The 14,941-nt window shown below is 45.2% G+C and overlaps 1 protein-coding gene across 1 annotated transcript in view; it reads right to left on the bottom strand.

Moving 5' to 3' along the window:
* LOC6537819 (neogenin) overlaps positions 1-14,941 on the bottom strand; it is a 64,237-nt gene that overhangs the window by 7,797 nt on the left and 41,499 nt on the right. The window contains exons 3-5 of the mRNA XM_002098324.4: positions 5,583-5,735; positions 1,032-1,232; positions 754-875 (exon numbers count right to left, since the gene is read on the bottom strand). Of these exons, the coding sequence (XP_002098360.2) occupies positions 754-875; positions 1,032-1,232; positions 5,583-5,735 (476 nt within the window). The remainder of the gene's footprint in view (positions 1-753; positions 876-1,031; positions 1,233-5,582; positions 5,736-14,941) is intronic.

The following is a 14,941-nucleotide window of genomic DNA, read 5'->3' as shown; positions in this document are numbered from 1 at the left end:
CATAAATTCATGTGTCCCCCGTTCTCCCGTCACCCGTTTTGCCGGCTTTCGTTTGCCAGCCCGTTTTGGCCCACTTTATACGGCCCAGTGGCAAATATGTTATCCCTTTGTTGGCTCATGCGTAAAATTATGTGTTTGTTGAATTCATAATTGCCTCCCATTACAGCCACATGCCGCAATCGTAGATGGTTGTGCCTTGCGATTTATCATCTCACTTTTTGTTTGCATGCTGCTGCTGCCGAGCTCTGATTTCGGCGGCAATGTGTTGAAAACTGTGAGTGATGAGATATGTTGTTGATTTATAATATAAACAGCACAACGCATTCCCATCTAGACCTGGCTTTAATGTGGGCGAATCGTATTTAATTAATAGCGCCCAACTTTTGGCCATCCAAAATGGCTGAAAAACTTTTCACCCAACCCACTCCCACTTACTTCCACTCACTCCCACCTCATTGCCCCACTGATGGCGAAAAGTTGGCGGGCTCTTAAGAGCTTAAGAGCGAGTGAAAGTGAAATTTGAAAGGGAAAGTGCTCAGCAACTGACCCCACGCAGTTTATGCCAGCTACCAGCTCCCATTGGGAATGAAGAACGCAATTTAAATTTACATAACGATGCGAAACAGTAGCGAAACAGTTGCGAAACAGTTGAATTAAATTCAATTAAACTAAATGAAATTCACTTAAAACGGCTTCGAATTCTCCGGAGCACACAGATACACAGGCACACAGACAAAGCGATGTGTAACGAACCTTCTTGGTCCAGTAAATGGATGGCACCGGATTACCAGATCCCTTGCACTCCAGCGTAATGGGTCCTCCTTTGCGGGCCTGCAGTTGTCCGGATGTGGGAATGGCCCGTACACTGGGCGGAACTGTGGCGAAAAGGGGGAAAGGGGGAGTTCAGTAAATCAGTGGCTAATTGATGTGTGTGTGTGTGTGTGCCTTGAGGAGCAGGAGCAGGAGCAGGAGCACTTGTCAAATGCAAATCTGTGTGCTAATGCTGTGCAAACATGTCGACGTGTACTCACCCAATATCTCAACTGTGTGCACTTGATCACGATTTATTTTGTCACTGATTTGACAAACATAATCCCCGGCATCTTGAGGCTCCAAATCGGATATCTCTAAATTATAACCATCTATCAGTCTTACGCGCTCATCCCTTGTAACCATAATGTTGGAGGCAGTGAGCACATTTGTTCCCCGTCGCCACAGAAGTACGAAATTGCCTGCAAGAGATAGACATAGAGATATAAATGTAGATAGAGATGGAGATGTAGCTAAAGTGTAGAAAAAGCTGGGCAAATGCGAAGTGTGGTCCTATAAGCAGATGAAAAATATATAGTGCAAAATGTGTGTGTGTCCTCCTCTCTTGTTGGCTGCGAAATTTATTGTAAAATGCCGCAATATAAACATGAAACATTTTGCTGCCAGCGTAGACATATACTTTCAGCTGTCACTGTGGCTGCGAAAGTTCGTTGTGGAGAGTGAGAATAGTTTTCGTCCTAGCAGATACATATCTATCCTTCCATCTTTCCATCTTTCCATCTCGCAGCTGTGAAAATTCTGCAGATTCCTTTCTGTTTGTCTATCCGGAGCGAAGGTCCTGCCAGCAGCCAGAGTAGCAGAAGCTGGATATGTGTGGGCTTCTGTTTTCATCTATTTTTTAGTATGTTTGCCCATATAAATGACATAATTTTGCAGATGTTGTTGGCATAATTCTTTGCTTTGCCTTTTTTTATTCTTTGTAAAATATGCATACCAGTCGGATCGCTTTTATTGTTGTCGTCGTCGTCGTCGTCGTTGCCACAAAAAGGCAAACGAGAATTTGTTAAATGAGATTAAGTGGCGTATAATATGTTTATTTATTTTGTGTGCTTAAGTCCCTGAATGAGAGACCTCGCATTCAACTGCGCCGGCCTCGTACAATTTATGAACTTGTATTTATTATGGAAATATTAAAAAAACAAACGTGAAAAAGCGCCGCACACTCATATTACGTATACGTGCTGTAAAACCGAAATCAGAGTTGTGTAAACACGACGTCGCCAGCGTTTATCCAATGTAAAAGTGGGTGTATGGTGCTTCGTCCTTTGCCGCCTCAGTTCGACTCAGTCCAACGGGCAACGGTCAACGGTCAACGGTTTGTTGGCATATGATTTTCAGCATTCGAAATATGAAATTTTAATGAAATGTTTTTATTTTCTCGACCGCCGAACTTTTATTTGTACATATGTGCGTGTGCGAACCCACTGGCAGCTGACATTTTCCCGACCTTAAGCCGCCATTAAATAATCACAGCTTAAAGTAATGCATTATTAATGCCGCTCTCGAAATGCATTCGCGTCTGTAATGAGTGTGCTCAGTTGAGCATTTGCCTTCCATCCGGTCATTAAGCGGAGTTCACAGCAACTTCCAAATACTCGCTCAAGTTGTGCACAAAAAGGGGCACAGGACCCCTTCGAAAAGTCCTTGTCGAATCCTGCAGCTTAAACCCAGGCAATCATCATTTTATTGGGGCTCGATTATTATTGAATCGACTTCCAGGCATCCGCAGCAATTGCCCGGCAGTTTGTGGATGGTGAGCAGGTGGTGGAGGGTTTTATTTTGATTTTATATTAGTCCTTGCCGGTTTCCGGTCCTGCATTTTATTAGAGTCTAATGGCTGTATATTGATATTATGGGAATGGGAGAGGAATGCCATAAAAATTTCATTTTATTGCTCGTCAATATCGACATGTGAATTCGCAGGCGAGCTTAGGCGCTGCCCTTTTGCCTTTTTAGAGCACTTTGTGGCTCATATTTTTCATTGGCCTACAAGATGGGTTCGATTCCTAAATTTCTAAATTCCTAAACTCCTAAATGAGTAAGCCACTTTGCTCGTGTGGCCCCGACTCTCAATAGATTTTTGGGTGAAAGCAATTTGGTAAGTCAATACGCTGGCTTGCCTTCAGAGCAATGAAAATCCAATTTATAACCGCGCTCAATATTTATTGATCAGCGTTTTTGTCTGCCATTCACCGGGTGACAACATGACGTATACGTATTTGATTCGCACATATGCGACCAGTGGTACATACATACAAATGTACCCCATATCGTCCCACAGAGAGAACGGCAATCAATGAACGGCTTCATAGACCATTTGATACTTAATTTCTTTTATTGGATTAAAGGCTTGCCACGTCGCTCTCTTTCAGCTTGACCTCGCCGCTGGCTCTTGGGGCATGAAAGCTGCAATCAAACCCTCGCCATGTCACCCATCGTTAAAAGCTGAAGCGGATTGATGACAGTGCAGTGGAAAAAGTACACACACTCACACACTGGCTGTTGGACCGCCAGAAAACATGGCCAGTGACATGGCCAGAACCGCAGTGCATCGGGGGCAGATTTCCGGTAACAAATAGAGGAAGCCCGAGCATTGTCTACATATCCAATTACTCCCTGCTGCTGCAGCCATTATCATGATTATTTAGCAACAAGCTTCAAGAGTTGCTCCAGTTTAATTACCACCAGGATGCACAGGATGCACGGGATTTTGATTGTCAAAGGAATCATCGAGCAGTTCACATCACCGGTCAACCATCTGATGCGTATAGAGAATTATAAAGTCGACGAAACTATGAACTATAATCCCCAGCTGAGCTGAAATGACAGCTTAAGGCGCAGATTGGAAATCTGTGTTGGCCAGCTGGACATTTGAACAGCTGAAAACGGCTGCACAAAAAGTCGAAACATCAGGCGTTAATGGGAAATCATTGCACTTTAATGCCTCGGCTAGGAAATCGAATTAAATGAAAATATTTTGCCAAAGAAAAAGCTACGCACAAACAAGCTGCTGCACACGGAAATACACGCACGGTGTTTGTTGGACATGCACTCGGCGAAATTGGTGGTTAACTAGTTGAAAAGGAAGGCTAAGGGCTCAGTTGGAGATCTCTTAAACGTATCGTACATATATCAATAGTGCACATATGTAAGGTAATCCTTAGGGCAGTTTCTTGGCTCTTACTGTAATTATATAGCTCATCAGAAACTTCTCAAAATTCATGCATTTCGCTCATAAGAACAAGGCGCACGCCTGATTGAATTACAAGTGCGACTTTTTCTGGGAAAATGTCATGTTTTCCGCCGTGTAGCTTCCGTTTGATCTGCATTGCCTTTTCCACAATCACGGAGTGGAAAACTTTGACTGATGTCAATCTGTGGAGCCATGGAGTGCATGCTGCGCGGGCTGTCGTCGCTGCCATCAATGTGCAATTTATTTTCATTTGCTGCGAACGGTTAATTGCATTTTATTTATTGGCATGTCAACAGCAGTCGCAATTTGAACTTTTCCCCTCTTGTTTTTTCGTTCAACTGGGTCAGAAAATTAAAGCGCTTTCCGCCGATAATGACTGGCGCGAAGGAAAGCCATCAGCTCGGTCAATATTAGTTGAAACTGTTTAGTCGCTGCAAATATACCATACCATACCATACTCGCCTTTAATTGATTAAAATTCGAGTCGATTTTCATGGGGACACGTTCGACGGCGTCGCGTTATCCGCAGAGTAACTTCCTGGCAAGTTTGACTTGTTTGCCAACAACGCCCAGCATGTTGACCACTTTGATGATGGTCAAAAGTCAAAAGTCACTTAGCGAAATATAATGGACTGTGATAGACTAAGCCAAACCGATTTAGCTCACATATAGAGGTGCATTTGAAATTGATCTGCCATAGAGAGATATCTTTTGGGCCACACGCACACTTGAGTGAATTTCTGGAATTTCATTAATTAAGATATTCATGTGCGAAATACGGGCAATCAAAGCGAATAAATGGCAATGCATTTAAACATTTTTGCATTAGTCCTGTGTCTAATTGAAGTCGAAAACGATGTGGCTGGCCTTGCTGCATATTTTAATATCTCTCACTCGATATAAAACAGCAGCCATTCATGCATCCATGGGCAATGGGCAATCAAATGTCATTTTATTTGCAGCCCAGCTGCATTCACGCTTCGATTGCATTTCCATGCCGTTTGCCATTTGACTGCCTGCTAACGTGTTTGCGACTCGCTGGGAAAATCTATCAACTGGCGGCGAATCAAGGCTAAACTAAACTCCATTTGGCCATGACAAACGGCCATGCCTTCTGCGGCTGGCAAACGTTAATCAGCCAAATTTATTTGCTGCCAATATGTGTGAGGTTGCATATTTGGCCAGCCGATTTATAAATGCGAAGGGAAAAATGTGTCGATGCTTTTCTGGCCAAAAGCGAACGACAGGCTGTTGACAGCTGTTGGTTGGTTGGTTGGTTGGCCAAATGTGTGTTGTCGCCCTGGCCATGTTGTTCTTGCTCTGGAATATTAAATTTATGTGAAGTGACATTTTGCCTAAACATATTTGCATATATTTTGCATAATTCACACCGACTGCCTTTTGCCTTCTGCCAGCCGTCGAAAATATCATCATCATTATTATTATTATTATGATTATTATTGTTGTACGCTGGCAGCTGCATTTATTTTTATGATCGCATTTTCACATCGAAATACTAATAACGCCGGATTAATTATACCAAAATACGAGAACTCACCCAGATTCTCCACCTGGCAGGGCAGGACGAGCGTGTCCCCGACGACGGCGCGGTAGGTGTGTCCTCTGGACAGGAAGCGGGGCAGGGTGGCGGCCAGCGTGGAGGGTGCCACCGCCGACTGTTGCACGTTGCTCATCGAGCGGCTGTTGCTGCCTGGAAAATGGAAAAGCGGAAAAGCGTACAAGCGGGTTAGGTTGCGGTCGTACACGGCTAACAAGCAGAGCCATATCGTATTCAATATGGCAAACATAACGAAATATATTTCGTATTTCATATATTTCACTAAAACCAATTAGAAGCCACCACACCATATCAATTTCACAAAGAAATGTGCCACAGCGGCACATCACAATAAGCTCAACTCATAAATTTGAAACACTAACACATTTCAATTACTAATATTAGACAATATAAAACTGTAATGCTTCTCTTTTTTTTGCCAAAATTTGAATATTTAATTGGATATTATTATTGTTTCCTATTTTACCAACCGTAACTAAATAAATTATTTATAATTGGTAGTCAAGCGTAGCTGTGCAATTAATTGTCTTATAAATCAAACCAAAATTGTAATTAACGCCGATAATGAAATGAAACCACAGCATATATAAATTGTTAAACAATTAAATTCTCCTGCGAAAGCTTAAAGGAATTTTGTTTAAATGGAAATGGTCAAAGGTACAAGGCTCCTGTCCCTTAGCCAACTATGATTTCTTCAAGTGCACACTCAGTCCAGCTTGGAGGGCCAATCTATCGATGGCAATTTGTTGCCAGTCGAATGGCTTTCAATTAGCATAAAAATGTAACAGCGAGTCCTTCGCGTTTACGCCGAGACCCCAGGACTCCCAGGACTCCCAGGATGGCAATAAACGCGCAGTACGCGCATACCGGAACGTTAGCGCGTTATGTGAGTTGGCGTTGGGGCAGGACTATATGGAAGGATCGAAGGAAGGCTATACCCGCACAGAGCTTGTCCTGCTGCCCCAAAACCCACTGACACTGCTCGGTGCGTGTGACCCGTCAGAGTGTGTTAACGCACTCGCCGGACCCTCGGGGGCATCGTTTCCGTGTCCTGTCGTGTGCTGTCCTGCCAACATGGCCAACGTGAAAATTGCTGTCGCCCAGTAGCAGAAGCAGCAGCAGCAGCTTAAAGCCAATTTCTACAATTTCTATAGAACTAAGAACATGGAACAGTCTGACCCTGCTGCTGCTGGCACGCAGCTTCAGTATCGCCGGCTTTTGGGCGACAAATGAGCGCAGCGAGGCGAAACTAATGTTCGGCCCGGCTAAATGCAGTTCAAGAGCAGGTCCTGCGCGGTCCTGCGCTGTCCTGCAAACAGGACACCAACGCAGCGTAACAAATTTGATTACAGGAAGTGCGGAGCAGCAGACTTGCACCTCCTCTCCAGTCCAAAAGACGCCCCAAGGAGTCGCCAGGAGCGCTAGGAAAAGAGAAAAGCGAGATAGCTAAACGGCAACATCAGCAAACAGGCCAAAAGTCTTTACTTTTGGGGCCACGCCCACGCCCACTCCTGCTGCCGACTGCACTTTTCCGCTTTGTGTGTGAGTTTGAGTTGGTGCCCCCTCGTTTTATCTTTTACGACACCCCTGGACACGGCCATCTACCCAGCCAGCCATCCAGCCAGCCCCTTTTGACCCACCTGTCTGCTTTTAGCCGCCTTCCCCTTCTTAAGAGACACTTTTACAGGTCCTTAGCGCCCGGCGAACATAAAAGGACATTTTCGCAGATCATCATTTTACGGGTAGTGCGGTTGGGGGTGTGTGGGGGGCGTGGCCGAGCACAAAGGAAACGGGCGAAAATTGGTCAGACTTTAATGCTGGACATGGCCCGTGCGAATTTGTCGACCCTCAGATTTTTTATATTGTCTCGGGACAAAGACGCACGCTTGTGTGAAATTGCACACATTTTGCAGTCAAATGAACTTTAAGACGCAGCGACGCAGTCTCACGCAACAGGAGTAATGTGATAGGGTAGTAGTAAAACCGAATAATAGATACTCAGCAGTTGCGAGATTCTTCCACTTTAAGTGTTTAGAAAGTGTAAACTAAACTAAAAGGGTGGATGTAGAAGTCTTGATCTCTCATTCCAGGAATCCATCCACACATATATCTCTTGTATCTCCTAGCTAACACAAGTCTCCACCAGCGCAATCTGCCATCTGCCCACAGGACCCAAGTCCATGTGAGTGTTCAACGGGTCCTGGTGGAGCACTTTAAATCTCTTTTATGCCCAGGACCCTTGGAGTTTCTCGACCGCCTGTCGAAATACGAGCCGACCCCTGCGTTAATATCTCGACGTGCATAAATATGTCTGCGTTGTGCAGTCGACGCGATATGCACCTCGTATCCTTTGGGGCGATGGCCGAAATTAGAGTTCTGCATATGAATTTGGAAACACACTCGTTCACTCGTTCTCCCTCACTCTTTTGGCCAGTCACCTCCGTTGGCCGGCGGTCATTCGGGCCAAAAACGACCCAAGTGCCACATGTCGAGGCACCAGCACATATTTTTCAAATGACCAAAAATGCAGTTGGTCTTAAATTGCATGCATGAAATGCATTAAACATGCAAACCACTTCGCACCCAGAAAGCCCAATGGCAGTGAGGTGATTTGTGTGAGTTTTGGTTGTGCGTACCCCATTTTTTCGGTGGGTGGGGGGTTCGGTTGCAAGGCCACAAAATTTGTGGGCAGGGCGTAGGCGCATTAAACAATTTTAAAGTGGTTGCCAACTATGCACAAAATTTCATTAAAATTGGGCAAAGCTGGGGGAGCGGCTTAGAGGCAGAGGAGCTGCGATGGAACGGCAAACTTTATTGCTGTTTCTCGACCAGAAACTCTGTAATTGTGCACTGCGCGAAAAAGTGCAACAAGTATACACTGTTATCTTTATGGTTAACAAGTTGGTGGCCGAGTAATGAGCATGTATGATTTGATACGAATTTCCTGTTTGAAGTACAAATTCTCTCAAGCTTTTTCTGCGTGTTGAAAAATCCCCTAAGACCAGGAACATAAAGAGCAGTAGTTTTACTCTCTACTAAGCTTTTAATCCATCAAAATAATGGACATAGTTGGGTGTTAGACAGCAGAAAATCTCCGTTTCTGTCTGTGTGCCACTTAAAAGCGAGCTCAAATTCACGAGTTCTTAAATTTATCCCCTTCACTGACTGCCTCACGTAGCAAGTCGCGTGCGTTGCACAAAACGCAGAAACTTTCGCCACTTCCGCGCCGAACACTTTCTCTCTGTCCGTGCTGAAAAATGAGCTCGAATGTGTTTTGTCCTTGCTGTCGCGGAAACTGTGTCACACGAGTCCACCGTACAGTGCGCACTCGCACTGAGGAACACCCCTCTATCCCCCTGTAAATTTCCACGCACGCGGAGCACTTACATCAAAAATGCATACAACACTGCAGCTGCACCGCACAATAAACTCGATTTGAAAGCAGTTTTTAGCAGCTGACGACAATGGGTTCGTTTGTGGGCGGCGAGAGGAGGGGGCGTGCACATTGTTGCACAAACAGTAATGCCAGTTGCAGTGAGGTGCACTGAGAGAAATGTCAGTCACAAGCCTAAGATACATAATGAATGTATAATGGAAGTACATTCGATTACAGCCTGCTATTTACTTTGGCTTAAGTTTGTTTGAAGCATCGCACTTAATACAAATTGAATGGGTTTAGCACGAATTTTCTTCCTGTGTACCATATCTTTCGTTCGCAGGCTGTTCTGGCCCCCTTAACCAGGTAATGGCGGTTGAGCCTCGCGAGCAGCGGTGACTGTGGCATTTGCGCCTGCTTTTGCAAACGAAGCGCATTGGCATACTTTCGCTGTGGACCTTTGTTCCCCTTCCGATTCAGATACAGATACAAATACAGTTGCAGATTCAGATGCAGTTTCAGTTGCAGTTTCAGTTGCTGTGGCCGCTGGTAGCTGTTTGCTGGAGGCAAGTGGAAAAGCTTGCTACGCGGCTGAATTGTTGAATCGATTCAATGCGAGGCATTTGAAATTGTTTTCGCCAAAATCTGGAGCTGCATCTGCGCTCGGCTGCGGCTGCGGCAACAGTTTTAGTTTCAGATGCACTTGCGAGCGATTCCAATTGCGACACGAATTGTTTTGTGTTTGGAAAGCGACATTGTGGTTGTCAATGAGGAGCAGCCAGCAACCAGCAGCCAGCAGCTGGAAATGCTGGAAAACGCTGTCACCGGCGATTGATATATGTACATATGCATGCACTCCATTCACCATTTTTCATTTCCCAGCCAGCGCACTAAATTTGTTGCATTATTTTCGGCGGACACAGAGCCCGCACATACATGTACTTGCAGCATTTTCTCATTTCCGTTGCGTGGTTGCAGCTCCTATGGCGACTTGCATCTTGGCAACTCCGCTTTCGGTTCCGCGGTTCCGTTTACAAGCCAGAACATTTTTCCCACGCTTCTGCTGCCGAAAGTGCTGGGGAGTGAGGGGGCGAGTCAGGGGCGGATTCGGTAGTTCTAATAGCTCAAGGACCTCCCATTTCATCATTTCAACAGCAAAAAATATAGGGTTTTATATCAAAACAGAAAGAAAAGAGCTTACGCAGCAGATAATGCATTATTTATGGCTGGTACATTAGCTTTTAGCTGATTTTTTTATAGAGGTATACAAACAGTTAAGATTTATTGATATTTATAAAGGAAACTATTTTGAAAATGATTAAAATATGACTTAGCTGACTTCCCAGGTTTTTCTTCTGCTAAGTATTTTACATGTGCAGCCCATAAAAATGTTATTTCAGAATGAAAGACGTATTAATTCTTCTAATTTAAGCAATTCAATGCCTAAACGAACTCCGCTCCTGGGAGAAGCAATGGTTGCATCTGCAACACCGCCTGCGAAAGCCATACTTGCAACAGCAGCAGCCACACTTTGTTTCATTAAAACTTTTGCCACGTGTCGTGGCTACATGTGTGTATGCGCTTTGCTGGTGTTGGTGTTAGTATTTGTGTGTGTGTGTGTTTGTATATGATCAGCATCTTTGCTTGTTTTGCCATTTGTTTAGTGTTTACTCGCCACCTGCCACCTGCCACGCCCACTCCCACGCCCAACTCACCTGCCCACCTGGCGCGCTATCTGCATTTCAATGCATTTTAAAATATGCATTGCGGGCGGTGGCTGGGAAAACCAAGAAAAACTAACCAAAAACGAAGCGAGAAACAAATATTTTAGTTTACTGGGTGAATGTTCATTACATTTCGCTTGCTTTTTTTTCTTTACCCCATTTTTGGCAGCTTCTTCGGCGAGGAGTTGGCTTGTTAGCCGAGATTTCCATGCATATGGAGCGCGGAGAGCCGCGGGATATGTAGCCACACCTGGCAACTGGAAAATCTACAACCCCACGCCCAAGCCCACGCCCACCTCCACGCCCATCACCACCTTCAGCAGCATATTGCATTTTCCGTTGTTTTACCTTGTTGCATATTTAATGCATGCAAATTATTTACGGTGTCGACTCTTAGCCCGCGGCAGAATGTTGTTTTTAAAGCACAGCTAGCTGCGGCCAATTCATTTTTATTGCCTGCCATTCTTCGCCCACCCTTTTCGGCCATTAGAGGGATGCTGGTCCACCCACAAAACCCTACCAAAAAAAAAAAAAACAAAAAGGGGGGCCCCCCTGTAGCATCGCCACCTAGTAAGCGCCACTGACTTGACTGACTTCGGAGTCGTAAGTGCATTTATCAAAATCCTCTTGCCATAGAAAAGTGCACGTCAACGGCAGAGGCGTGGAGAACGTGCTACGTCGGCACAGCAATTTCCCAGCAATTTCGCAGGAAAAAAATGACAAAAAGCGTACGAGTGAAATGTCATTCAAGCAGCGAATGCCATTTACCCGAAACCCCAATCCCCCGTTGGAACAGCAACCCCAAAAGCCCAGCGAAAAACCCACCGGCTTCCATCATTGCCAGGTGGAGAGAAGTCCTGCCATTTGACACCCGAAATATGCAAATGCTGTCAGCTCGCCGGCGTTGCTTTTCCCTGCTTACTTCCGCTGCTTTTCCACCCAGATTCAGTTTTCCACCCATCGGTTGATGCAGTGGCCGTGATGGTGGGCGTGAACTCGTCAAGCTTTCGCGCTTGTCGATAGTCAATCTATTCATCTTTCTAACTGGTTTCACATGTGCTGCCAGAGCTGCCAAGCTGCCACACATTTTCCAGCTCATCCCCGCCCATCTCTGGTTGTTGGGGGCGTGGCCGCTGTCGGGATCGAGCTTGACTTTTATGCACATATCATTTGCATAACATTATTTGAGCAGAGTTCGCATTAAATTCTGAAATGCCAAATAAATCCGCAAGCGAAATGCTATTTTTTCGAGCTATTTTCGTTTACGTTTGCACTTAGCGTGCACTGCCGAGCTGCACTCTGCACTCAGCATCCTGCATCCTGCATCCTGCGAGTCCTGCGATTCCTACTGCGACTCCTCTGATTCCTGCAATTCCTGCGAATTCTCCTTTGCTGGCGCTGACAGTTTTCTCAATTTGCATTTCCAGTTGCAGTTCCATTTTCAGTTTGAGTTTGAGTTCGAGTTGAGCCACGTTTGATTTACGCTTGTTGACGCTGCACTTGGCGTATGCGTAATAAGCGTGTGACTACTGACTCGCCTCATTTTCCATCACCCCTTCACCCCTTGCGAGTTTGAGTTCCGAATGGAAATGGGATTGGGGTGTATCGAAAAGGGCGTCGTAAATTGTTTTATTGCCCTGTCATGCCTGAACATCCATGCATCTTCTTATGGCTCGGCCATAAACTTATTATGAATTCCTGTTATTTATTTGGCAATTTATATTTCATCCACATTGGCGAACCCTTTAAATTAAATAATAAAAACAATACTCGAGCGGCAGAAAGCCCCCCAATTCGCTGAGCCAGCAAAGAGGAAAGAGCAGAATAGCAAAGGAGCTGAAAAAATCCTTTCGCACAAATAATATTTATACGTATACGTTGAGCGCATAAGGCAGATAAAAGGGTCCTGGGAACTGGGCGTTATAAAAATATTAAAGCCGCACAAACGTGTGGACTTGACTTGGTAGTTATGGCATTTGAGCAGAGAGAACGTTATATTTCGGGATACCCGGGCAATTGCCCCAGAAACACGCTCACAACCGCACGCACATGTTCGCCTAATAAGCGGAGAAAGTGGGGAGAAAGCAGCCATATATCTACCACAAGGACACATGCACATCCTCTGCCGTAAATCAAACTTCTTAATAGACAGAAATGTTTGCGGTTATATATTGACAGGAATTTTCACTAATATTTCAGACACCCACCCACCCACACAGGAACACGAGTTCGAGAAGTTCTATGGGTTGTGTATGAAAGGCGGAAGGCGTTTGCAGCCGGAATAAAAACGTACCATCGCCCACACGGCGTATGAGTAATGATGCCAGCTTACGGCTCTCGTGCACCGAGCTAATTTGAATTTTAAGGCCATTTGCAAGCGGCACTCCAATTTCAATTGCTCGGAAACTTGCCGCAGCCACGACTTCGACACTCGAGTCGCTGCGGTGGCCATTAATTTGCAACGCCTCAAAATTGTTTACGAAACATTAAGCAATTGCAGTGCCAGCGAAAAAAAAAATGGCATTAAATATACAACATAGTTGCCCCACGAGTTAGAGGCGACGCAAGTGGGTGGCGTAAGATATCACATTAAGAATTTAAATTAATTAAATTAAAATGCGTGGCGCTTTCGGTTTGCTTGCTGCTGCGGCTTTTGGCCAACCATCCAACCAACCAGCCAGCCAACTTACCACCCCCCAATCCGACGAGTAGCAAGCCGGCACACCGTGCCGAGCAGCTTTTTCCCGTCCTGTTCCTGTGCGGTTGCCACGGAGCCTGGTGCGGAGGTTTGTTAAAGCTGCCACAAGATTTGCATAAAGTATAATGGCCATCTTCCTGGTCCTAGCAAAGGACGACAACGCTGGCACAATAAAGGGGGGAATGGTGGCGGATGGAGGACGGGGTGGAGAAAGAGGAGCAGAAGGTGGAGGAGAACATTCTCGCTCCAGGATCCACGATGAAAAAACCAACCGAGCGTGGCCATTCAATTTTCATTTTTTCTTTGGCCCCGTCGTCTTTGAACTTTTCACATTTCTCGTTTTTTTGGCTGTCGCGCAGCATTTGTAGTCGTACTTTTTTCGCCCAAGACATTTCCGCGCCGCATGTCCAGTTCCTGTCCAAAAGCTTTTGGTAGTTGGTAGATACCAACGACTGGACGCCGTTTTACAGCTCGCTCGATTTCTTTTTGGCTTGATTTTCCCCAGCCATCGCCTTTTCCTGGCTGCTTTGCTTCCTGGCCGCTCCTTTCTTATTCTTATTTTTCGATGTCTGGGGCAGAGGAGCCGAGAAATTTCAATTTGATTCAGCTCCCACGATCGTTTTGTTTTATTTCCTGCAGATATCTGCAATTTCGTGTATCAGATTTGCTCCTTTTACAAGCGGCGCCCAATAAAAACTGACTTCGCTCGCTTCCGCCGCCAACAGAAAGTTGAGCATTTAAGCTGCCGCTTTTCGCTTCTAAACGAACTGATAAATTTAATGCTCCGTTATGAGCGGTCCTTAAAGAAGGACTAAATAGCCGCAGGGCTCTGGTTATTACTCGCCAAAAATCCGTCCCTCTTCTATTCTGTGCTGTGCTGTGCTGTGCTCGAGCTTAACCTACAAATTGCTTTTAATTACCGCTTCAGAAAAGCGGTAGTTAGCTTAGCTAGTCACCTCACGACCGAGCAAAAGGTGAGTGGCTTTAAGTGGGGAATCAAATCGATGCTTACTTGCCCGCCCTCCCTACACTTTTATTTCCAGCCAGCTGGCAGTGGAAAGTTTTATTCAGCAAATAGCCCGGGGTGCAAGAAGTTGGGAAAATTCATTCGGCACACACAGAAACACACCCACTTACTTCATTTGCCGGGTTTATGCATGGTGTTCATGAAGTGCGGACTTAAAAATAATCTAAAAGGTTTTAAAATCTCCTCTTTACTAGAGTTGATGTATACTAGCTTTTCTTGCTTTACGAAGTGCCACAATAATTACATTAAAATTTATTCTATTTTATTGAGTTGTATTTGCAAATATTATTGAAAAGGGTTAAACATTTTCATGTTTTTATCTCCGCATAAACGTGGCCAAAGGATGCGGAGGAGCTGGCCATGTAGGCGAACGACCTTTGTCTTTTGGCCCGCCTCATATTTGCGTTAACTGTTTGCCTATGCGAGTGTGTTCTTTGAGGCCAAAATGCAAATGTTTGGCCGCCTCGCAAATCCTATTATTTTATTATGAGGGTCAGCCGAGTGTCGTCGGGC

Source organism: Drosophila yakuba, chromosome 3R, assembly GCF_016746365.2.
Source record: "Drosophila yakuba strain Tai18E2 chromosome 3R, Prin_Dyak_Tai18E2_2.1, whole genome shotgun sequence".
Lineage (NCBI taxonomy): Eukaryota > Metazoa > Arthropoda > Insecta > Diptera > Drosophilidae > Drosophila > Drosophila yakuba.
The sequence above is the reverse complement of the archived record's forward strand: the minus strand, read 5'-3'. Positions and strand labels throughout refer to the sequence as shown.